We start from the raw sequence: 25,187 nt of genomic DNA, 5'->3' as shown, positions 1-25,187 counted from the left end.
TTAACATATGTTCTTCGTTTAGAACAAGGAGATTGATTAATAGAATCATTAATATCTTAATAGAATCATTAACACAATCATTACCATTGTTCTCAGTTTGTTTTAATAATTTATTCGACTGATCATGTAAACAAGAAGAATTTTGATTATTATCATTTACAGAACAGTTGATCGAATCTGGATTAACATGTAAACGAGTATTTGCATCATGATTCGTGTTAAATTTATCATTTGGATTTGGTTCATGAAACGATACAAGTACCCCTTTATTGTCAGGTATATTATGATACGTATCAAAAGGAAAAATTTCTTCAAAGAAGATAACATGCCTAGAGATAAAAAATGTACATGTGTGGAGTGACAAGCATTTGTATCTTAGATGAAGAGAGATATAGCCCAAGAAAACACATTGTTCTGAGTTGGAATCTAATTTAGTCTGCGCATATGGCTTAAGAAAAGGATAACAAAGTCGTCCAAAAGTTTTCAGTACAGAGTAATCAGGTTTATTTTAAAAAACAATTTCATATGGAGATTTATAGTTTAGCACTGACGTAACTAAACGATTAATAAGAAATACTACAGTCAATACTGCTTCGTCCCAAAATCTTTTTCGTATTTTAGCATGAGTAAGCAGACTAAGTGCAACTTCAACCATATGCTTATGCTTTTTTCAGATGCGCCGTTTTCTTCAGGGGTATGAGGACACGATACCCTATGAACAATGCCAGGTGTTTTTAAATATTGGTGAAGATCTTGATATTCTCCACCCCAAACAGACTATAAGTTTTTAATTTTAGTTGAAAACTGCTTTTCAACTTGACTCTGAAATTGTATAAACGTATTGAACAAATCACTTTTTTTTTTAAGTGGAAAAAGCCAACGTAGTATGAATAATCTGAGTGACAGATGATGTCCCCGCCGATCGAAATATAAGTGGCCGAAAAGCCAATCACACATTCCACATCTCGTTCCATGTTCATTAATAAAACATATTTATTGTAGTGCACGCGTGATGCTTATAATGAAGTCCATGAATACATTATTTTACTTAGTGAATTATGATGTGATTGCAATACGTAGATCGCTAGTCTTTAAGCATGTGGTCTAAACATTCCTATTCAAATGATACACGAGAAGGATGTCAAAGTATCCGGATAGAATTGTATTGTCTATCCTCACTCGTATGATAAGTATGGCCGATCCAATAGCCATTAGTCTGGAGACACAGGATAGATAGTGGGTGCACTTTAGTGGAAAGAGTTCATTGAATTGATCAGTACGAATCCCTTAATGGTATTCTAACAAGCAGTCAATCAGGTTGATTCACGTCACGGTTGTGTAAGTGGTCCTTAGACCCGAGACACCAAAGACGTCTTGTGGATGGTCGGTTGTACTTTGACTATGGCCAACAAGTCCCTAATCATGGGATTCTAAACGGTCTTAGTTTGGGTACATCAAAAAGTTCACGAAGAAAATTCAGTAGTCAAGATGGGATCGTCCACCCGCGGTCTCTCTCCCTTACTTCCTCTCTCTCTTCTCTCTCTCTTCTCTCTCTCCCCTTTATCTAAGAGGACGGGAGAAGCAGTGAAGACAAGAAGGGGAATTAAGAAGGATGAGATTGAAGAAATAACTCCAGCTAAACGGTATATCCGCTGATGAATCAGTACAGTTTTGAATCTGGGTGATGATCCTTTGTAAGTTATTATTTAATCTTTTGAGTGATTATAGAAGTCGGCGTTCTTGATGTTTCTTCTCCTCCGTAATTGTGCACTGCTTCTCCTCATGCTCATCATCATGATCTCTCTTCCTCCATCTCTCTCTCTCTCTTTTCTTCTATCTTGCGCGCTTTCGCTCCCTCTATTTCTCTCTCCACACCCATATTTTTCTCTCTCGTTCCTTCTTTCTCTATCTTCCTCAGTCTCTCTACTTCTTTCTCTCTCTATATCCATCTCTCTCTCTTTCCCTACATCTCTCTCTACCTCTTTCTCTCTCTTTCCCTCTCGAGCTCTTTCTCTCTCCTTCTGTCCATCTTGCGTTCTCTTTCTCTCTCTACCTCTATGTCTTTCTCTTTCCCTCCCTCTTGCATTCACTCTCTCTCTCTCTCTCTCTATCTCTTTGTCTTTCTCTCTGTTTTCCTCCATCGCTGTCTCTCTCTCTCTTATCTCTGTTAAAACACAGGATTTTGCGTAGAGCGTGGATGTCGCCGTTGAAACCGCGTCAGTATCACTGAAATAACAATTAAACACATTATTGGTAGAATCATGGAATGAAGGCGAGACTGGAAGAATAATAAATAAACAAAATGAAAGAAATATCATTTTCCCTATATTATAATGTTTTCAGCATCTTTTCTTGGCCATTCCAAAATTTGCTACATGGCGTCCACGCTTCCACGTCGCTCGTGATCATAGATTCATAGCTTACTTTTCCTCTTAGAAAAAGTCAATTTTTTAAAACGTTAAAGATTTTAGTTCACTTTTTATCACGGAAACTGAGGAGCAAGTGCCCATGATCAGTGCAAAAACGAAGTATCCCTGTCCGTTTATCCCTCTCCATTTATCCCCTAGAAGTATCTCGCCCTCTATCCATATTTTTATCCCTCTCCGTTTTTCTTTTGTTCTCTCTCTCTCTCTCTCTCGCTCCCTCTCTCTCCCTCTCTCTCTCTTACTCTCTGTCTCTCTCTCCCTCTGTCCCTCTCTCCTTCTCTCCCTCTCTCCCTCTCTCCCTCACTCTGTCTCGCTCTCCCTCTGTCCCTCTCTCCTTCTCTCCCTCTCTCCCTCTCTCTCTCCCTCCCTCTCTCTCTCCCTCCCACTCCTCTCTCCCTCTCTCTTTCCCTCCCTCTCTCTGTCCCTCTTCCTCTCTCCCTCTCCCTCTCTCTCTCCCTCTCTCTCCGTCTTTCTCTCTCTCTCTCTCTTTCTCTCTCTCCCTCCCTCTCCCTCTCTCCCTCTCTCTCTGTCTTTCGCTTTCTCTCTCTCTCCCTCCATCTCCCGCCCTCTCCTTCTCTCTCTCTCCCTCCCTATCCTTCTCTCTCTCTTCTTCCCATCCTCGCTCTCTCTCACTCCCTCTCCCGTTCTCTCTCTCCCACTCCCTCCCTCTCTGTATCTCTCTCTCCCTTCCTCTCCCTCTCTCTCTCTCTCTCTCTATCCCTCTCTCCTTCCCTCGTTCATTCTCTTTCTCCCCCTCCCTCCCTCTCTGTCTCTCTCTCTCCCTTCATCTCTCTCTCTCTCTCTTCTTTCCTGCCTCGTTCTCTCTCTCCGTTCCTCCCTTTCTCTCCTCTACCCTCTCTTTCCTTCTCTCTCTCCCTCCCCCCTCTCTATCTCTCTCTCCCTTCCTCTCCCTCTCTCTCTCTCCTTCCCTCCCTCGCTCTCTCTCCCTCTCTCCCCTCCCCTCTCTCTCTCTCCCTCCCTCCCTCCCTTGTTCTCTCTCTCCCATCCTCCCTTGTTCTTTCTCCCCCACCCACTCCTGTTCTCTCTCTCCCTTCCTTCCCCGTTCTCTCTCTCCCTCCCTCCCCCGTTCTCTATTTCCTTCCCTCTCTCTCCGCTCTCTCTTCTCTTTCCTCTCTTTCCTTCTCTGTCTCTCCGTCTCTCTCTCTATCTCTCTTTGCCGCTATCTCTCTCTCTCTCGGCCTTTGTCTCTCTCTCCCCCTCCTCTCCTCTCTCTCTCTCTCTCCCTCCTCCTTTCCTTGCCTCTCTATCTCTTCTCTCCCATCTCTCCTCTCTCTCCCTCTCCCTCTCTCCCCCCTCCCTCGTTCTCTCTCGCCCTCCCTCTCCCGTTCTCTCTCGACCTCTCTCCCTCGTTCTCTTTCCCTCCCCCCCTCTCTCTTCTCTCCCCTCTCTCTCCCTCTCCCTCATTCTCTCCTTCTTTCTCTCCCTCTCATTTTCTCTTTCTCTCACTCTACGTCTCTCTCTCCTTATCTCCGCCTCTCTCTCTCCCTCCCTCCCTCTCTCCCCCTCTCTCTGATGCACGACATATGCGGATTCATGCATGACAATATATAGGTGTCTATGAGGATATACTTTGAGGGTGATCCGAACGGTTATAACCCTGTACAGCTGAACCTAATTCCGTGGAGTGAGAATTGACCAACTAAGGGAATGATTATTAATTTAATGAGAGTAGATGGTCCAAGACTACCCAATCAAACTTTATAACCAAAACCACAACATCACACAAACATTGAGAGAAAATCAATAATTATCACTAACCAATAACTACCTCGTAATTAAGATGTAACAATGTACCTCAGATATGGAAGCCAACAAGAAGGTTGAGTTAATGAAGAATGACCTTGACTCACATTTATCTGCAGCTCTACCAAAGGTACGAAAGGAAAAGGACAGGCAATGGAGATGGATACGAAGGAACATCAATAGAGCTGAGGTGGAGAAGTGTATAGGATAGAGTATGATTAAAGAAAATGATATGAATTGATGGGTTTTGTTGGGATGTGGATAGCTGTGATCATGACAAAATAATGGGAGAAGAGGGTCATGTGGAGCATGGTGTTAACTGTAGTTATTTATTTCTATATTTTTTCTCTTTCTATATTTTCTCTTATGTATTGTATGGCCCATTATGATAGGCTCAGTATGTTGCAACCCATATTAGTACCCCATATAAGGGTACGTGGATCTTTTGGGACTGGTAAATTTTTCAGTGGACTTTCTCTCCTATTGCCTAGGGCTTAAATGCCCTATGTTGGCTGCAAGTTCTTCATGATGTCGGAGCTTTGATACTGAACTGGTTGGAGCTGGGGCATCAATGAAGTGGTCTTCTCTGTGTTTGTTGATGACTCTCAAATATGTCATCAAATAATTAATCTTCTTAGTTTTCATTCATCAAAATTAGAATGTTAATTCATGCTAATATCATGCATATCCATCATTTTATGAAATCACTAACCCCACTTGATTCTTTGAATCAAGTGGAAGATATTTAACATTTTATGGTTAGTGAACATTCAGAGACAGGTTAAGAAGATCAAGGAAAGAAACGAGGATCAAGAGGAGCGGGCGAAAATTCAAAGAAGCAAAAATTATGAAAATGCCCCTGGGCATGACTTAAGAGAAACCTATAAATACTCTCTTGAGAGTTGAGTTTAGGCTGTTCTGAATTTTCTCTAAGGAAACTAGGGCTTGGAGAAGAGGATTTCTGCACCCTCCAGGAGCTGATGAGCTTGTGGAGTTGGAGAGGAATATCAGACTGAAGATAGCTTGGATTGAAGACCTACGCCTCGCCGCAAGGACGTGACACCCGGCATAGGGAAATCTCAAGCTTCAGCCTTGTAATCCCTCTCCATTTTAGACAGTTTTGGTTGGGTTGGAAGAATCTTCAGATCTTACAACAATTCCAATCAACATTGTTTCTGTTTAGTTTGGATTTGAAGGTTTATCAATTTTTTTCAAGTTTTGTTATTGTTTTCCTTTGCCACTTCGTTCCTGTTGTTCATCCTCTCCGTCCAATCGAATTCTTCCCCCGAAAGAGCCAAGCTACCCAGCCTCAGCAAGTTGAGCAGCCCTGCAGCTGCGTGGGCGTTGCTCTGCATGCCTTAGCAGCGCAGCAACGCTCGCGCGCAGCCCTGCTGCGAGCGCTCGACCGCAGCGCACGACCGAGGCCACGCATTACAAGGTCGCGTGCGAGCGCAGCTGCATCGCAGCCTGCGTGCGCAGTAGCGCCGCGGCCGCGACGTGTAGCTGCAGCCACGCGGAGCGGGGGCTACGCGCGCACGCTACCTGAAGGTGTGCACGTGCAGGCACATCCCCCTCGGCAGCTTAAGCTGCGGGTGAGGCGGCCTGCACAAACGCTCACCACCTGTTTGGCAAATTGCCAAACAGGCTGGCGAGAGCGTGAAGACTGGTAAGCTGAGTCGCTTATCAGTCGTCTGCTCATTCCTTAAGTAGAGGTTACCACCTCAAAGTTAAGGTCGCCTGCGCATCTTCCCTGAAAGAATTTATTGAGTTCTATTGAATAGCATCCTATAAAATGCAAGTGCAGACCTACAACCTGAAAGTTATATTGCATTAAAACGAATTCCCTGCTGATTTCCTTGCTCCCTGTGGATCGACCCTCACTTGCCCTAGGCCGTGAGGTTTATAAATATTGTTGTATAAGCTCTCAACCTCACACGATTATCTTGCTAAACAACCAGCAAATTCACCTAAAATTTGAGCCTATCATTTGTTACTGCTCGATCTGAGCTGGTAGGAGCTCACCGTGTTCAAGCTGGTTGGAGCTGCTCGATTTGAGTGATATTTTGGTCCGTGAAACTATCCTGGTTGAAGCTATCTTGCTCTTGGTGGTTGAGCTACTCGATTTGAGTTGTAGTTATCTGGTCTTGCTCTTAACGACTTGGAGGTTTTTGTAACGCCCTGTTAGTGTTTGTCCGATTGTCTTCGAGTAGCAGGTAGTATTTTGGTTCTTGGTTGTTGTAGCTTTTCTGGACGTTGAAGCTATCTTGGTTGAAGTTACAAAATTCTGATATGATATGATTGTTCCAATGAGGATATTTGAAAAAGTTGCAAATGATCACAATGTTCCCAAGAATACTATAGATCGTGAGAAGTACTTATTCGATAAAGAAATGCCAAGAAACCAGATCTAGACGGCTTCAGCCTCTCATTAGGCTCCTTCCCGTTCAGATCTAGGCAGCTTCAGCCCCCTCAATGAAGCTCCTCCTCAGATCAAGATCTGGACGTCCCTCGCCGTGATGAAGGTCATGCCTAGATCGAGCTTGACTCTGACTTCTTCGTACTCTCCAAAAGGTCAGGCTGAATCCTGCTCCTCTTGCCTCTTTTGACGAAACCATCAGACTTAATCTCCAAGAAATGATAATACCTGTACCTGGTCTCCTCAACCCTCATTTACAAGTGCACGTTCCTTCCGTTCTATCTAAGTTGACAGTGCCAGGTCAATGGTGGCCATTGACCTCTCTCTTCTTGTTATTTCTGATATATTTCCTTGAATAGTATTTATCAGTACTTCCCCCTGAGGATCCCGCTTGTCCAAACGCTGGATGTTTGGAAAGGTTTTGTAGAAATGATGGACCTTCTCACACGATGCTTCAGTGTTTGGAAGATAAGCCCATTTGACAAGCACTTCTGCTCCATATGGTGTGTAGCGATATTTGAGAATGCGCTCAGGATACAGCTGCCATTCATAGTCATTATTTAGAAAAGAGGGTAAAGACTAAATATTAGATTGGTGAGGGTCCGCTGCTTTCTTTAGTAGGGATGCATGAAAAATGGGATGCATGGAAAGCGGGATGGAGAGTAGACTGTGGAGGTAGGTCTAGGTGCTATGCCACTAGTCCTATTTTTTTGAGAATCTTTTAAGGACCAGATAATTTGGGACTGAGTTTTTCACAAGATTTTCTTGCTAATGACTTCATCCTGTACGGTCTCGCTTTTAGATAGACCATGTCCCCCTCTGAGTACTCTTCGTCTCTTCTATGCTTGACTGCTTGGCTTTTCATTCTTGATTGGGCACTTGCAAGATGTTGTTTTAAAGTGGTAAGAATTTCATTCCTATCTGTTAAGGCCTGATCAACACAGTCAAAAGGTTATGGTGTTGACCCATAATGAGATAACGAAGGAGGATCTCGACCATAGACTGCCTGAAAGGTGTCGTCTTGATCGGCGCATGATAAGAATTGTCGTAAACATACTCAGCCTAATGTAGCCAATTTTTCTATCTTTTAGGATTTTCAGAAGCAAAGCATCTTAAGTAACATTCCAGACATCTGTTTGTGACCCCTGATTGCTCGTCGGTTTCCCGATGATACGATGAGCTGAACTTCAAACAAGTGCCTCGTAGTCGATGTAGCTCTTTGCAAAAATGACTCGTAAATAAACTTCATCTGTCAAAAACAATTGAGTTTGGAACTCTATGCAACTTGATGATTTCTTTGGTAAATATATCTGCCATGGTGTTGGCTCAAAAAGGATGTTTAACTGCAATGTAATGACTATACTTGCTTAAACAATCGACCAGCACCAAATGATGGCGCAACGCAGCCCCAGCCCGAAGGAACGTCTTTGGAGATGCCGCCATCGTCATCGACATCACCGCCGGTTCACATTCAACCTGCCTGGCAAGCAAAGGTGGCCGCGCGCACGCCCGAATTCAAATATCCTGGGTAAAGGGCATATTGTCCATTTTTGTTTCATCATTTTTGTCCGTACCTTTGAGTCGTGTTTTTATCCGTGCCGTCTTGCGTTTCCCACCATCAGTTCTTGTCAGCAATGGGGAGAGAAGTGTTGAGCTTAGCCATCATTTTCTCGCCCTTCTTTCCCTCGACTTTATTTCTTTTCTCTCTTTTTCTGTCTTGTCGTAGTGTGGGGGGGAAGTCCCTTCTATAAGGACCTTTCCGCCCAATGGGCCTTAACCTTCTTTTATTTTCTTTTGTTTTGACAACTTGGGGCCCATTCATGTCCTTCGCTATAAAAGGATAGGATGGGTGCCCTAGTTTAGACGGACTTGTTTTTGTTAATAAATTTGTGTTGAAGAGAGCAGGTCTCATCCTTGCACAAGAAGGAGAAGGTGCGGAGGAGAGGAATAGAGAAAGAGAAAATACATTGCTAAGGATGAGAAGGAAGAGCATCGAATGACCTCCCAACACGTCGTCACTAGTGCGACCGCTCGTCACCCCCAGGAAGCTAGGCGTCGCCGACAGTGACCCGCCAGTTTCTGGTGTGTCTCGAGCTCCCCCGCCGCATGGATCCCTAGCTGTCCTGAGGCCCGAGGGCGGCGCGCTCGTACGCGACCCCTTCGACGCTGTGCCAGCTCGCTGGTGCACCGTGACCCTTCGTCTTCCGACAGTCTGTTGTTGACTGGGTCGCGTCAATCAGGTTGACTGACGATTGTGCGGACTGCGATTGCCAAGCCCGACCCCTAACAAATCAACAGCCTCTATCAACGATTGTCATGCCCGGTGCACACCTAGCCCGGCCGTGGTCAACCCTTGGCGCAGGGCGAGACCACCGCGCTAGCTCGAGAGAGGTTCAGGTCCTGCTCCTGGCCATTCCGGTCACGCGAGCACAACCCGTGGGCAACTGCTCGCCTGACCTGCCGTCATTTCCCAACCAGGGCCTTGCTTTTGGCGTGTCTGCCCCGTCCGAATGCTCTCACCTGGAGTACGGCCTGGGCAACCTTCCACTGCCCATCTACCGCCTCCCCCTCCTATCGAGTCCTTATCTGCTCTCGCCCCCCCCCCCCGGCTGTCTCACTTAGCTGGTCCCTTCTCTGTCGCCTCTCACCCCGACACCACTCGTGGTTGGTATGGACATGTGAAGTAGAAAGATATCAGCTCGAAGACTCCAACGAGGTACGTCTTCCTCTACTCGCCCATCTCTTATTTTCTACACTACCTTTTCGAATTGCCTTCATCGCACTTGGGTTAGAACTAGGTGAGAAAAACAGGTTGAGTGTGAACTACGTCCCGCTTGAGCATCTTTCTTTGGTATGAGTCGAGTCCGCCCTTTACGTGTGGACACGACCTGGCGGAGTTACTCCGTTCGGTGACTTACTCATCCTCATCTCTTGGTCAAGGCTCGAGAGGTCTGCCATCCCACCAGCGGGTGACTTCGTCAACCCCAAGAGTCAGTGCATCTAGCTAGTCGGCACTTGCACGTACCAAATTCGTCGGATCTTGCATTGCATCATAGTATATTTTCCTGTTTAGTGCTTCCACTCAGACGACGTCACCGTCGTAGTCTGATACCATTATCACTTATCAGCACTGAACCATCATATTTGGTGTCGACTAGACGACGTCCCTAACGATGTCCGACATCACCATGATGGAATCATACCCCTCTGATTTTGGTTAACCTACAATAAAATCCATGGCAATGTCTTCCGAAATTTGACTTGGGTTAGGTAATCGCTGACGCAATCACGCAGGAGAGAAGGTTGATGATTTCTATTGTTGACATACAGGACATCAATTTTCGACCTTGTCGCTAACCGCATGGGAAATCTCGCATTGACGAGACCATAACCTGGACTATCACCGCTCATGGGTGAGGAGCATGACACGGACGAGGAGGATCGCGCTGACAACACCGACCGCGGGAGGATCCGTCCGACGAGCCAGGGGCATATCTCCGCACCATGCCGCCATGGTTGAGCGCGTGGAGCAGATGCTCGCATGCCCACGACCTCTAATACCCAATGCCGTACTGGCACCCGTGGCTCGAGAGCGAGCCTACGACCCACTTTGAGTCGCGCAACACATAGATCATCCGAGGAGCCCCTACAACGACAATGAGTACGTGGACCACGACTAAAGGCCAGCCGAGATGCAACGAGAATGGCGCCCCACCCGAGACCCCACACGCGGCCCATAGGATGTCCATGCTTGGGATAGGAGACACCCACGGGATGAATATGCCCGTGGATACAAGGCCGTTTGACCGGCCCGCCCATGTGAGATTGTCTGACGACGCGATCATGAGTACGATGCCTACTTACCGGCCCGCCGTGATGACCCTGTCTGGCACTGCGATCATAGGTATGACACCGACTAACCAGCCCACCGTGACGAGTACGTCTGGTCCCATCACTGCCGGTATGAGGATCCCTACAAGGCTCCTCGGTACCTGCCACGTGCGATGCCTGACTTCCACGCGCTGTGCAAGGGTCATCCTCGTCACTAGGATGACCCCAACCACGAGCTGACCCTGCCTCGCCAATGCGCCGACCCACATCATGAGGATCACCCGATGCCCGAACATCACCCGGACGATGAAGAACACCAATGGGAGGAGCACCGCGCTTGGATCTAGAGAAGCGTGCATGCCGACGTCACCATCTTTGAGGGGTCGAGAAAACCCAAGGATTTCATTGACTTGGAGTCAAGTATGAACTTCTACTTCCGGTGGTACTACATGGACAATGACTTGTGCGTCTAATGTGCGGAAACGAGACTTGGCAGGCAAGCCAAGATCTTTTGGGAGAACGAGCGTGTTGCCGCCGAGCGACGAGGATGGCCTATCACATCATGGGCCGATGTGGCGTAGAAGCTGAGGAGCAAGTACGTTCCTCGAAAGTACCAGATGTCTCTATTCCTCACATGGCTCGACCTTAGGCAAGGTCGACTCACTGTGACCGAGTACATAGAGGCATTCGAGGAGTGTCCGATGCGTTGTCGATCTGTGGAGGACCCACGAGTCATCATTGGACTGTTTGCCCATGGACTAAGGCCGACCCTGCGCAACAAGTTCTTAAATGCAACCCGATAGAGATCAACGAGGCATACCATCTGGTAGAACACATGGAGTATCTGTGCAAAGAGACCGCCGCACCCAGCGCCCACACTGCGCCTTAGACCCCACCAGCTCGACCCGCACCCGCTCGGGTCACACCGCCCACAATAGTACTGGCTATCCAGACCACTAGGGGGCAAGGAACCACCCGTGCTACTGATGACTCTCAATACGTCATCAAATGTTTAGAGTTTTTTGAGCATAAAAGCATCAATCATATCCACCTAATCCATATTGGTTGTCATTCATATGCATTATTTTACAAATTCACTAACCCCACTTGATTCTTTGAATCAAGTGGATTAGATCTTACATTTTTGATTAGTGAGTTCAGATACAGATTAAGGCAGCCAATGAAAGAGGAACTTGATCAAGAAGAGCTGGCGAAAAATCAAGAAGAAAGAAGCCCTAATTTTTCCACTAAGCATGTTTTAAGAGAAACCTATAAATAGCCTCTTAAGGGCTCATTGTAGGTTGTCCAGAATTTCTCTCAAGGAAGCTAGGGCTTGGAGAGGAAGGATTTCTGCAGACCCTCCAAGGCTGATGAGCACTGGAGCTAGGAGAGAAGCAAGCTGAGGAGTAACAGGTGCACGACGATCGTCATCTTGCCGGAAGAGCGTGACACAACGTGGTGTGAGAGTTTCAGTTTCAGTTGGTGCGTCCTCTCCCTGCAAAGACAATCGAGGTTGGAGGGGAAGGTGCTGAGTGGTGCCTCCCTGTTGTTCCAAACGAGATTGTTCATCTTCTAGTTTGATCTTTGAGTTCTTTGTTTGTTCAGATTGATTTTCCCTCTCGTTTTTCTGTAAACCTAAACTGTTCTTCAGCAAATTCTGTGAAATCGACTCCTGCAGGAGGGCCTAGGCAGCTAGCAACCAAGGCCACCGCTTAGGTTGCCAGCAGGCCGAGCTTCCTGCAGCCAAGGCCGTGCGTAGCAACGCCGCACGCAGCCAAGGCCGCGCGCAGCACCGCCGCACGCAGCCAAGGCCGCGCGCAGCACCGCCGCACGCAGCCAAGGCCGCGCGCAGCACTGCCGCACGCAGTTGAGGCCGCGCGTAGCACCGCCGCACGCAGTAGAGGCTGCGCGCAGCTAGCTGCGAGCTGCCCAGGCCGTGCTCGCGCGCAAGTAGCTTCCTGCGCACAGGCCAGCCATCCCACGCGCAGGCAAGAAACCCCACGCGCAGTTAGCTGCCTGCGCACAGGCAGCCATGCTGTGCACATGCAGCAGCCTGCGCATAGGAAAGCCATCCCGCGCGCAGGTAGCACTTGCGCATGGGCAGCAACCCCGTGCGTGAGCATTCACCTGCGCACAGACCGCACCTGCGCGCAAGGTGTTTGCTCCTTTGCCTCAAAGGGCAAGAGCACACCGTTAGTAGGAAATTCTCTACTGACGGCTCTGTTTAGTTATGTTTTACAAAGAATAATTTGTAGAACTTAACTGAGGTTAGTTTAACTGAACATTAAAGCTGAAATTAAAAATCTTGAACTGATATTCTACAGTAAACTTAAAAGAATTTTCTGCTGTTTTCTCTGCTCCCGGTGGATCGACCCTTACTTGCCCTAAGGCTGTGAGGTTATAAGTATTGTTGCATAAGCTCAATCCTCACACGATTTAACTGATAAATAACCAGTAAAAACACCCAAAATTTGAGCTTATCAGCTACCTTCGTGGGATCTACCCAACAGGCTCAGGCCGTCACGAGCGACACTCCGGCCCATAGCACCAACGTAAGTCAAGCACACGTAACGTGCTTCAAGTGCTAGGGAAGAGGCACCGGGCCAACCAATGCCCCTCATCGGTACTATTGATCGATGTAGGAGACATCGACCCTGGCCAGTTGGATGACATGGAGCCGCCACATGAAGACCACTACCATGTGGATGAAGAGTTCACGCAAGAATACGAGGAACTCGACAGACAGGTCGGGTATATACAGATCACCCAATCTCGTGTGACCCCACCCATGGCTCCAGGAACTAGCGGCTGACCACTGGCCAACATAGTCGTCGAACAGCTCAGAACTAGTAGGGTGCGGCCACCATCCCGGACCGCCCCACCCCGTTCGGTCTGCACCAGTAGAGTAGAGACCGGAGCCGATGGTAGACGTGTCACTCTGCACCTCGTTCCTCTACACCTACGTCAAGATCAATGACAAGGTGGGTAAGTTGATCGTAGACAGTTGGAGTTGCATTAATGCCATCTCCTATATGATGGTTACCGCCATTCCCCATCCGACTCCCTACAACGTATCATGGATAGATGGTTCATCACTGCATGTAAAATGCCAATGTCGCGTTCCGTTGAAGGTCAGCGCCTATGATGAAAGCGCCTTATGTGACGTACTCCCTATGAAAGTGGGGAGCATCATCCTAGGCCGTCCCTGGCTATATGACCACGACGCCACTCTAGCCAGAAGGACGAACAGGTGTTCCTTCATCTTCTAGGGACGACGGGTTACATGGTACCCTTATTCCATGAAGCCGGCAAACAAGCCGGCCACGACCAACCGCGTAGGGTTAGTGGTCTTTGAGGCCCCTTGTTTGCCCGAGCTCTGGGCTGCGAGAGAGGCGACACACCGCTATGCCTCGTTGTCACTCTCGACGTCCCCGCCAACCCACTCTTAGTATCCCAACCACCCGAGGTCGAGGCCCTCGTATCAGAATTCAGCGACGTCTTCCCAAAAGAGTTACCCTGCATACTACCGCCGATGCGTAACATTCAGCACGCGATCAATCTCGTGCCTAGCGCCATCTTACCGAATCTACCCCATTATCGAATGGAGCCACAAAAATATGAGGAGCTACTACGCCAGGTCAGAGAACTTATCGCGAAGGGGCTCATCTAGGAGAGCTTCAGCCCTTGTATGGTTCCCGCTCTCCTTGCTCCAAAAAAGGATGGCACGTGGCGCATGTACTGCGATATCCATGGCATCAATAAGATAACGGTCAAGTACTGTTTTCCCATTCCCCGCGTACGGGACCTTTTTTGATAAGATGGGCGAATCCACTATCTTATTGAAGATAGACCTTCAGAGTGGCTACCATCAGGTTCAGATTCATCTTGGGGATGAATGGAAGACCGCCTTTAAGATAAAGGACGGGTTATATAAGTGGAGAGTCATGCCATTCGGCCTCTCCAATGCGTTGAGTACCTTCGAGCGACTAATGAATGAGGTACTTCGCACGTTTATCGGGAGGTTTGTCGTCATCTACTTTGATGACATCCTCATATACAGTTGCACGCAAAAGGAGCATCTTGACCACCTCCATCAGGTTTGCACCATCCTTCGGCGCGAACAACTGGACTCACACCCTAAGAAGTGTACCTTCCTCGAATTTATCGTATCTGCCCAGGGCGTTGCTGTAGATCCAGAAAAGGTGCAGGCCATCACGTCGTGGCCATCGCCGGCTAGCATCCATGATATACAAAGCTTCATTGGACTCGCTACCTTCTATCAGCGATTTGTGTAGAACTTCAGTTCTGTCACAGCTCCCATCACCAATCGCCTGGAGGTGGAGCTGTTTACTTGGACGTAGGCCACAGAATGAGCTTTCCAACACGTAAAGCTCATGATGATTCAGGCGCCCGTCCTCCACCTACTCGACTTGAGGAAGGTGTTCGAGATTACATGTGACGCTTCGGGCATCAAATTTTTCAGCGAGAAGCTGAACGATGCAAGGCTCCGCCACTCCACATACGATAAGGAGTTCTACGCAGTCCTCTAGGCGCTGAAGCACTGGTGACACTACCTCCTTTCTAAGGAGTTCATGCTCTTCTCGGACCACGAAGCGCTCAAGTATCTGCACTCTCAGCAAAAGTTGAGCGATCGACATGCGAGATGGATCTAGTATCTTCCGGACTACTCATTCGTCATCAAGCACAAGAAGGGCAAGGATAACTCCATCGCTGACACACTTATCCGAAGAGCCCACGTGCTCAATATCATGAAGGTGAAGATCCTTGGATTCGAGACAATACGGGAAGGGTATGCCAGCTGCCCCGACTTCAGGCCAATCTTCGTAGAAGTTTAACGAGGACCGTCCTCTGAGTGACAGTATTACGTCACCACCGATGATTACCTGTTTTACGAAAATATGTTATGCATGCCTCGCACATCTCTCTGTGACTTCCTCACATGGGAATGTTACACCGGCGGTTGATGGGGGACCATCCAGCTGACGACGGGACGAGTCGAGTCCAACCACGCCTAGCTGCTCGCACTGATGCTCGCCATTCGGGGTTTAAGTACTCCGCGTAACCATTTTCTATTTTCGTATTTTATTTTGTCTTGTTGTAATTTCGTTTTGGATCTTACGGACTGGGCTGGTGTTTTGGGCCTCGTCCATGTTATGTTTCTTTCGCTCGCTTGTAACCGTTGAGTAGAGGCCGAACCACGTCTCGCGATGGTTCGCCCTCTACACGACATCACTTGGCACCTATCCTCACTATATAAGGGGATAGCATGCCCAAGTGAAGCCAGGCATTGTTGAAATTGAGAAATTGTGTGTTAGTTCTATCCTAGAGTTTAGAGAGGTAGTGATAGAAAGTAGAGAGGTCGTGGCTGCCCTCAGTCCACGTCGAGACTACTCTGTGGATTAGATCCCACATCTTCACGTCAAGACCACTCCTTGGATTTGTGTTCAACCGTCCTCGTCGAGACTACTCTGAGGCCGAGGGTTAAAGATTCCAGAATCGTCCCTTCTTGGAGCCTTAAGGCTTCCTCGTCGAGACCACTCCAAGGTTGCCTTGAAGATTCAAAAAGTGTCGTTGTTGGTGGTGTCGTCGCCTTCCATTCCCCATGAAGACTACTCCAAGGACACGCCGTCGTCGTCCTCCACCAAGATCCAACCATCTTATCAGCAAGAATTCTCCAACTGATTAAGAAACAGTCACCTTTCTTTAGGTTCTTGGGTGGTGATTCTTCAAGAAATCCCCATTCTTGGAGGTTGCTGCTCATTTTGCACCATCACCACCACCTGTGCCCCGCCAATGTCACCCACCACTGCCGTCATTACCACCGCCGGTGTCCTACCCCACCGCGTCCTCAACAACGTCCACCGTGCGCCGGTGCGCCCTTGCCCGCGTGCCTGGTGACGCACGCTGCAACCTGTCTCGCACGCTTCCGCGCACGGCTAGCCCCGCGCGATGCGCGCCTCCTCAGTCCCGTGCGCCGCGCGCCTGTACGGGCGCTCTCCCGTGATCCTGCGCACCTGGTCACACGCTCTGCGCGTCCGACCACGCGCGCCGCGCCCACTGCCTCCCTTGCTATGTATCCAGCCATAGGACTGCGCCCAGTCGTGCTCTGCGCGCCGGAACCACGCCGATCTTACTACCGACTTTGTGTGCGCTGCGCGTTCTCCTGCGGCCCTGATTACACTCCGCATTCAACTCTTCTTACGGGCGTCTCATCCCTTCTTGCTTCAGCATGTCATCTTCGAGACCCGTCAACGCCTCGATCTCTGAGTTGGGATAAGCTGCTGTGGACTATCGATCACAATGTACCTGCCCATCTCCCCTCCATTATTTCCCAGTATTATTACTTGCTGCAGTGCTGTCGTCTCCTATCGAGTCCTCTGCTTAGAATTCCCCAAAATTGTCATAGGATAGCCACTTGTCGAGTGATACTAATTCTTGCGGTTAAGGCTTAATCGTCAACTTAGGCGTGGGACACCTCTAGGCCGTCAAACGCCCCTTGCTCGTAGATGTCGTAGTTGGTTTCAAGGGATCATTGGGAGTTTAATCAGATCAATATCTTTCTTAGTGGACGTCATTGATCTTCCATCCTCATTCGTAGTCGTCTCCTATTGCTCAGCAAGGGTTTCTAATTGACATCTGCTCCATATAATTAACTACAAATTCACTCATCTTTGCTCCTATGGAGTAATACGAGCCGTCCGATCTCGGCACGCTCATTGTATTACATCAGCGGTCTTAACGGCCACTTTGGTCACGACAAGACCACCGCAGCCATAGAATATCAATTCTATTGGCCCTTGCTAAAACGTGACGTCGTCAACATTGTAGCCCAACGCCGCATCTGTGCCTTGGCCAAGCAGGTCAAGAAGAGCGCCGGGTTTGGGACGATGTTAGTATAGACTTCGTGCTAGAGTTACCTCTGACCGCACGATGCCACAATTCCATCATGGTCGTCATCGGTAGATTTTCGAAGATGGCACACTTTGTGCCTTGCGCGAAGAGGTCCGACGCCACGTAGGTTGCGCAATTTTTCTTCTGAGAAATTGTGCGCCTCCACGACCTGCCAGCTTCGATGTGGGTGACCTAGTGATGGTTAGGCTAAGGCCAGAGAGATATTCTCCAGGGACAGCTACCAAGCTACACACTCGTAGTTTCGGTCCATTCTCGATCCTCCGAAGAGTGGGTGATAATGCCTATGTCGTCGAGATTCCTCCTACATAGGGATTAAGCTCCATGTTCAACGTGGTAGACTTGGCTCCGTACCAAACCCCTTCTCGCCCCCTCGACCCAGCCTCTCTAGACCCAATCACTCTGAGTGAGCTACTACGACCACTAACCCGATTGTGTACTGCAGGAGATAATTGACTAGCAAGTGATGACGTGTCGATAAGGTTCCTGGTGTTGTGGTTGGGACGGACCAGCGCAGATAACACATGGATTACAGAAGCAGAGCTCCTCTGCCTTCGATCGGATTTACTCCAACCGCTACCCTTCATTCCACTTAACATGCTAGAGTCGAGTTCTTCTGACTTAGGGAGAGTTGATGGTGCATCGCAGCCCGAGCCCCAAGGAACGTCTTCGAAGATGCCGCCATCGTCATCGACATCAGCACGGGCACGCATTCAACCGGCCTGACAAGCCAAGGCGACCGCGCGCACTCTCGGCAAGCCAAGATAACACGCTCGTATGCGACCCCTTTGACGTTTTGCCGACTCGCTGGTGCACCGTGACAACTCGTCTTCTGATAGTCTGTTGTTGACCGGGTCGCATCGACCGGGTCGACCAACGACCGTGCGGACTGTAGTTGCAAAGCCCAGCCCCTAACACATTAGCAGCCTATGTGGGCGATCGCCACGCCTAGTGCACACCTAGCCCGGCCGTGGTCAACCCTTGGCGTAGGCCGTGACCACGGCACCAGCTCGGGGGAGGTTCAGGTCCTACTCGCAGCCATCCTGGTCGCCTGACGAAGCTACTCCATTCAGCGACTTAGTCATCCTTGTCTCTTGGACGAGGTCGAGAGGTCTGCCATCGTACCACCGGGCGACTTCGTCGGTCCTGGGAGTGGGCCCTTGCACGTACCCAATTCACCGGATCTTGCATTGTATCATAGTATATTTTCCTATTTAGTGCTTCTGGTCGGACGACACCACCGTCGTAGTTCGATACCGTTATCACTTATCGGCACCGAACCATCATATTTGGTGTTGACCAGACGACGTCCCTAACGACGTCCGACATCACCATAATGGAATCATACCCCTCTGATTTTGGTAGACCTTCAATAAAATTCATGGCAATGTCTTGCCAAATTTGACTTGGGATGGGTAATGGGTGAAGCAATCCCGTAGGAGATATGGTTGATGATTTTTGTGGCTGACATACAAGTCATCGATTTACATACGTTTTGATATCTTTTCTTATACCTGGCCGTGCTACTTGTTGGGATATCCTCTCAAACGTCCTTTGGAATCCACGATGTCTTCCAATATTTGAGTCATGGAAACCCTGTAAAATTTTGTGGATTAAGGACGATTATGGTAGTAGAATTATGCATCCTTTATGGAGTAGTCGGCCTTGTTGGATGGTATAGTATGGATCTGCGCCACCATCCGTTCTTGTTCCCTTAGTATTCCGTGGAGTTTTGGATCCTCTTTTACTTTTTGTATCAGCTTCATCTTATCTAACCAATGCGTGACTCATTTAGAGTTGCACTCGCCATGTGGATCTGATTGTGACCTCAACAATGCATCAGCCACAATATTCTTACTTCCAGCTTTATATTTGATAGTAAAGTCATAACCTAGAAGTTTTGACACCCAACGATGATACTAGAGGGGTACTCTCTTCTGGTCTTTAAGAAAACCTAGGCTTATTTGGTCCGTGTAGATGGTAAATCTACTGAACATCAGCTAGTGTTTCCATCTTTGTACAGCCCACACTACTGCCATAAGCTCCCTCTCATATGCTGATTTAAACCTTGTATTGCAATGGAATGCCTTGCTGTAATAGGCTATTGGATGCTTCTCTTGCAGTAATACTGCCCCCACTACCAACTCGTATGCATCTGTTTCAATACTAAAAAGTAAGAAGAAATTAGGTAACTTTAAGATTGGGATTTCTGACAAGGCTTGCTTTAACTGGTAAAATGACTTCTCAGGTTCACTAGTCCAGATGAAACAATTCTTCTTCAAAAGAGCGGTAAGGTGTTAGGTAATAGCAGCTATTTAGAAACAAATCATCTATAATAGCCTGTTAACCCCAAGAACCCTCTCAACTCCTTTATAGTTTGGGATACTTTCCACTGATTGATTGCTTCAATCTTTGTAGGGTCAGTCGAACCCTCTTAGCTGATAGAACATGCCCCAAGAAATCAATGTGGTTATATCCAAACTTGCATTTCTTGTAATTTATATAAAGATTGTTCTTTGATAGTAGATCGAACACGGTAGCCGGGTGTTGTTCATGTTGCTGAAGACTTTGACTGTATATTAATATGTCATCGATAAACACCAGTACAAACTTTCGGAGATGTTGACTGAAAATGGAATTCATAAGAGCTTGAAATGTTGCGGGTGCATTTGATAATCCGAAAGGCATCACGTTAAACTCAAAGTATCCATGGTATGTTTTAAAGGCTGTCTTGTGTATGTCCTTCGGATGCATTCTAACTTGATAATACCTTGACGTCATGTAAATTTTGGAAAAAATAAGCATCCCATGAAGTTCTTCTAACAACTCACCCACCAATGGTATCAGAAATCTGTTAGGAACAGTTATCTGATTGAGAGACCTATAATCGATGCAAAGTCGCAAATCCTCCATCTTTCTTCTTTTCTAAAAGAGCCAGACTTGAGAAACTTCTCTTGGAATGCTGAACGACGTTGGTCTCTAGTAATTCCTCAATCAGTTCTTCCAGAATATTCTTGTATGCAAATGAATACCTATAGGGTCTCTTATTAACGGGTTTAGACTCCCAGAGTAAAGGTATTCGATGGTCACAATCTCTGGTTGGTGGAAGGGTCCTAGGACACTCATAAACGTGGGGATATTTATCTTTTATCCAATGCAAACAAGAGTTGAGTAATAAGACATGTACCTCATTGAGATGCATAGTCGGATAGCCTCTTAAAACCATAGCAGAATCATTGGAAGAGGAGTTAAAGCTTTTTTGAACATTTTTTGGAATGATAGAGTTATGGATCAATGTTGAGACTGGAAGAAAATATATAACAAGGCAAAAATTGTTTACCCAAAAATGTCATATTTTCGGAAACTTTTTGAATCCTCATCCTACAAGAGGATCTAGGCAGCGTAAGCTTCCATCCCCAGGCCCTCCATTAAAACAAGGCCCAGAACAGCCACATGCACTGGTGCAACCTGCCTGCCGTCACGTCTCCACTACCGAGCCGCCTATCATCAACAATGATGACATCGAAGCCACATTCACTCTTCTCTCAAGAAGCCATTATCACTGTCTCTATCTGAAAATTCTTCCCTTTCCCTACATGTACAGCTCCCTATTCCGATCAAAATAAAAGAAACAAAAACGATCAACGTTCATGCCAATTGCCGGGGGTGCGCCTCTTCCACCGCTTCAAGACATGAACACAACCTGCCGCCGTGAAGAGCCCAAACGCAGCCATGGCTAATATCGCTGCATTGCTCAGATTCCGGTAGTACCCCCCTGATGAACAAAAACAAATTGATCACCTTAAATGAACAAGGGAGAAAGAACAACCAGACAGTTTTTACTCACTTGAATGAGGATGAACAGTATGGCGGCATTAGCAGGGGCCAGAGAGAAGCTGATCATGCCTGCCCGGAGCTCGTTTAGGACCAACCTGCGCCAGTTCAGACCCGTACCCACATCAGATCTGCCTCCAAATCCAAACCAGACAGAGAAGGGACCTACGCACTCCTTAGCCGCGCTAGAGACGGAAGGATCATCCCACAACAGGCATGGAACCCGCAGAACAATGCAACCAAGACCCCAATATCCTGTAAAAGCAATAGAGATTCACCAAATACTCGTGAGCTTTTCAATTTCTTCATGGGTTTTTTTCTTTTCGTCACTGATCAGATCTGGTAGTCGTAGGCAGCCATGGTCAGATAGAGACCAGCGGCAACAAATGACAGAGAGAGATAATCTTCTAGCGGGATGAAATATCCAGGGCCAGAAATCCAGGGAAAAACGGTGCTCCCCAACATTCTTGATCCCAGAAAGTAGGGATATATCAAAGATATATTCACATCTCTTCCGTGAGCGTGCACAAAATTGAGGAAATTTTGATGAAACAAAAAAGAAGCTAGAATGAAAGGCACGCCCATTCATCATCATACCATCACTGTCAGCGCCCAGAGCATCCAGAATACAGAAACAGCGAAATGAAGGCAGCCCTGGGCGCAGCCTACTAGCCATATATGTTTATCTGGAGCAACAACAAGCATAAAATCAAACATGCTGAACAGACAATAGAGGCAAAGCAAAGGTTTTTTCAGTAATACCCTTTAGCATGGTCGTGGAGAAGGAACAACGGTACTCCCTGAGAGAGAAGAGTTTGTGGTCATGCCAATTCTTCTTGATGTATAAGGCGCATATCACAGACAAGCGCGCAGGGGGAGCGGAAGGGAAGAACAAGCCGCTCTCAATATCGTCTTTCCAAACGGCAGAGGATCCCCAGTCTTATCAAGATCCAAAGAACTAGCCCGCGCTCTTCCTCTTATCCTCCCCGCGGGGAAGATCCGCCGCCAAATCTTCCCCGCCAGCTTCTCGATCGATCGCGTCCCACCCCATATCAATCTTCGATCGATCATTAATATACGTATTTTTTAACTATTATTCTGCGAAACTATATCCCGCGGTGGGAGGAACGATGAAAAATGAGAAAAAATGTAGTTATTCAGAAAGAAAAAATGTATTTTCCGATAATCGCAGATTTTCAAAATTCCCGCCACCAGACCTCCCAAGTAGGAGGAGAAGTCTGTTCCGAAGAAATGTACGACGGGAGAAATCTACGGCATTCCGACCGCATACGACATTCCTTAACAGTCCCTCTTCGGAAGCGGGACGGATCGGACCTCTTAGATCGAAAAATTGTGCTCTATTGATTATTTTTTCTCCGATGTGAGCAATAAAACGAGTATCCACCGTAGACTCCTCACGAAGGTCGCCCGTGCCTCTCAGCCGCTCTCACTCAATTGGAACAATCGAGTTTGAATGAAAAAAACAATCGAAAAATGGAAGCGTCTCGTCTTGACAATACATCGAGCATCTTGCTCTTATTTAAAGTGCAGTCAACGAAAGAGAAAAGAAAGAAAACAGCCGTAACGGCCTCCCACGTGGCGGTCCAAGGTTGTTACAGTAATCTTCCATCACACGAGTTGGCATGTGACGTGGAGGGCCGATCACCGTTATAACTCATGACAATGGACGGCTGCGATCGAACCTGAAACTGGAAATAATGAACTGAGTGAGCACCGAACACGGACTTCCTTGTTTTAGAAACAAATCTCCGTTCTCTACTGAAGAGTCTGGATCTTCTTCTTCAATTTCCCCCATGATTCAGACTCTCATCACAAACATTTACAATTCCAAGTCGAGTTCTCATGTCTAAGAACTTTACTCGTCCAAGTCCTTTAGTGAGTATGTCTGCAAGTTGATCTTTAGTCTTCACATACTCTACAGAAATCATTTTCTCTTCCACACACTCCCGGATGAAATGATATCTCGTATCAATATGCTTAGTTCGACTGTGCTGTACTGGGTTTTTGCTCAGTATAATAGCAGCCTTGTTATCAAGAAGGAGCTTCGCACAATCTATTTCTTCTCCACTCAATTCCCCAATAATTCTTCTCAACCAGACACCTTGACATGCAGCCGACGTTGCAGCCATATATTCAGCCTCACATGATGAAAGAGAGACCGTCTTCTGTTTATGTGATGACCAGCTGATTAAGGCAGTATTGAAAAAAAATACTTCTCCTGAAGTGCTTTTCCGGTCGTACTCGTCTCCTGCAAAATCACTGTCACTGTATCCCACTAAGTGTTCTTTCCAGTCTCCCTTTTTATACACCAATCCATATCCAAGAGTACCCTTCAGGTATCTCAGAGTTCGCTTAAGAGCTGAGAAATGCTCGGAAGTTGGTTTATCCATAAAGCGACTCAAATATCCAACAGCATAGGACAAGTCTGGTCGTGTGTGTGTGACATACCTTAGACTTCCTATGATACTTTGAAAAACGGTTGGATCAGCACTGGATGCACTTGAGTCATTGAACTTGAGTCGTGCTTCTATGGGAGTTTGTATGCTGTTGCAATCCATCATCCTAGCATATCTGAGGATATTCTCTGAGTATGTCTTTTGAGACAGAGTTATGCATTCTTTTCCTTGTCTTATTCTGATTCCCAGATAACAGTTCAGATGACCGAGGTTACTCATATCAAAGTGATTTTTCATTTGCCCCTTGAAATTATTGATATCCTTTTCTTCCTTCCCAGTGAGCAGGAGATCATCAACGTAGACTCCAATTATCAGATGGGTGTCTGCAGTAATCTTGTAATAAATGGCTTGCTCATGCTTGCTTCTTATAAAACCCAGAGTTATCAGACAATTATGCAACTTGAAATACCATGCTCGTGGAGCCTGCTTGAGCCCATATAGTGCTTTCCTTAGTTTAAGAACATGTCCTTCTTTTCCTTGAACCACATAGCCTTCTGGTTGCTTCACATAGAGATCTTCTTCTACATCACCGTTTAGAAATGCTGATTTGACATCAAGATGGTGCAAAGTCCAACCTTTCCTTGCAGCTATAGCTATCAGGACTCTTATAGATTCAAATCTTACTACTGGTGCAAACACCTCTCCATAGTCTATTCCTGGTTTTTGGGAATAGCCTTTCACCACCAGTCTTGCTTTATACCTCAGAATTTTCCCACCTGCATCTTTCTTGATCTTGAAGATCCATTTTAGACTAATTGGTCTGCATCCTTCTGGTGGCTCCATCAAACTCCAAGTAGAATTTTTAGTAATGGCCTCCATCTCCTCTTCCATGGCCAATCTCCACACTTCTTCTTGTGCAACTTCTTCATACGTCACAGGTTCTTCAGTGCAGGCAAAACAGCCTTCATCTAAACTCTGTTGACTGGTTTCTTCATATAACTGAGAGAGAGACTTGTACCTTTGATTTTCAGATACCTCAGACTGAGAGCTTTGTTCAGAGATGACTTCAGCAGGTTGCAGGTTTTCTTCGTGCTCCTCATCCTCCAAGTGATGCTCGTCTCCTTCTGTTTCATCTCTGAAAGAAGTAGGATAGAATGTGAGTGTCGATTGTTGTTCACCTGAGTGTTTCCAATCCCACTTTGAGTCCTCTTCAAAAACAGTATCTCGACTGATATGAATGGATCCACTGGTTGGATCATAACACCTGTAGGCCTTGGTGCCCAGCTCATATCCCACAAAGATCATTGGAATACTTCGGTCCTCCAGCTTTCTCTGAGGTAGTTTAGTGCATTTTACATGTACTATGGATCCAAAAACGCGCAGGTGAGCCACTGAGGGTATTCTTCCTGACCATTTTCCATAAGGTGTTGTACCCTACAAGGATGATGTGAAAGATCGATTTAGTAAATAGACTGCAGTATTCACAGTTTCTCCCCACAATTCTTGAGGCAGATTCTTCTCTTTGAGCATGCTCCTTACTAGTGCCATTATGGTACGATTTTTCCTTTC

General features: G+C 47.1%; 2 protein-coding genes across 4 annotated transcripts; one reads left to right on the top strand and one right to left on the bottom strand.

Moving 5' to 3' along the window:
- The first annotated feature begins 13,358 nt into the window (after nucleotides 1-13,358).
- Nucleotides 13,359-15,293, top strand: LOC144710072 (uncharacterized). Its single transcript, XM_078583735.1, has 3 exons — nucleotides 13,359-13,418; nucleotides 14,844-14,978; nucleotides 15,111-15,293. The coding sequence occupies exons 1-3, from the start codon at nucleotides 13,359-13,361 to the stop codon at nucleotides 15,291-15,293; spliced, it is 378 nt and encodes a 125-aa protein (XP_078439861.1).
- A 5,591-nt stretch (nucleotides 15,294-20,884) lies between these two features.
- Nucleotides 20,885-22,236, bottom strand: LOC144710386 (uncharacterized). 3 transcript variants are annotated; one of them, XM_078584131.1, is made up of 5 exons: nucleotides 21,964-22,236; nucleotides 21,799-21,887; nucleotides 21,371-21,456; nucleotides 21,215-21,299; nucleotides 20,885-21,142 (listed from the first exon to the last, which is right to left on the bottom strand). In XM_078584131.1, exons 1-5 carry the CDS (start codon nucleotides 21,971-21,973, stop codon nucleotides 21,122-21,124), a joined length of 291 nt encoding a protein of 96 aa, XP_078440257.1. In that variant the 5' UTR covers nucleotides 21,974-22,236; the 3' UTR covers nucleotides 20,885-21,121. The 3 variants fall into 3 exon arrangements, with proteins under 3 accessions (XP_078440257.1, XP_078440258.1, XP_078440256.1); XM_078584132.1 differs by having other exon boundaries at nucleotides 21,375-21,456; XM_078584130.1 differs by having other exon boundaries at nucleotides 21,215-21,456.
- Nucleotides 22,237-25,187: the final 2,951 nt, after the last annotated feature.

Source organism: Wolffia australiana, chromosome 12 (genome assembly GCF_029677425.1).
Source record: "Wolffia australiana isolate 7733 chromosome 12, ASM2967742v1".
NCBI lineage: Eukaryota > Viridiplantae > Streptophyta > Magnoliopsida > Alismatales > Araceae > Wolffia > Wolffia australiana.
Note: the sequence above shows the minus strand (reverse complement) of the source record. Positions and strands in the feature narration are given on the sequence as shown.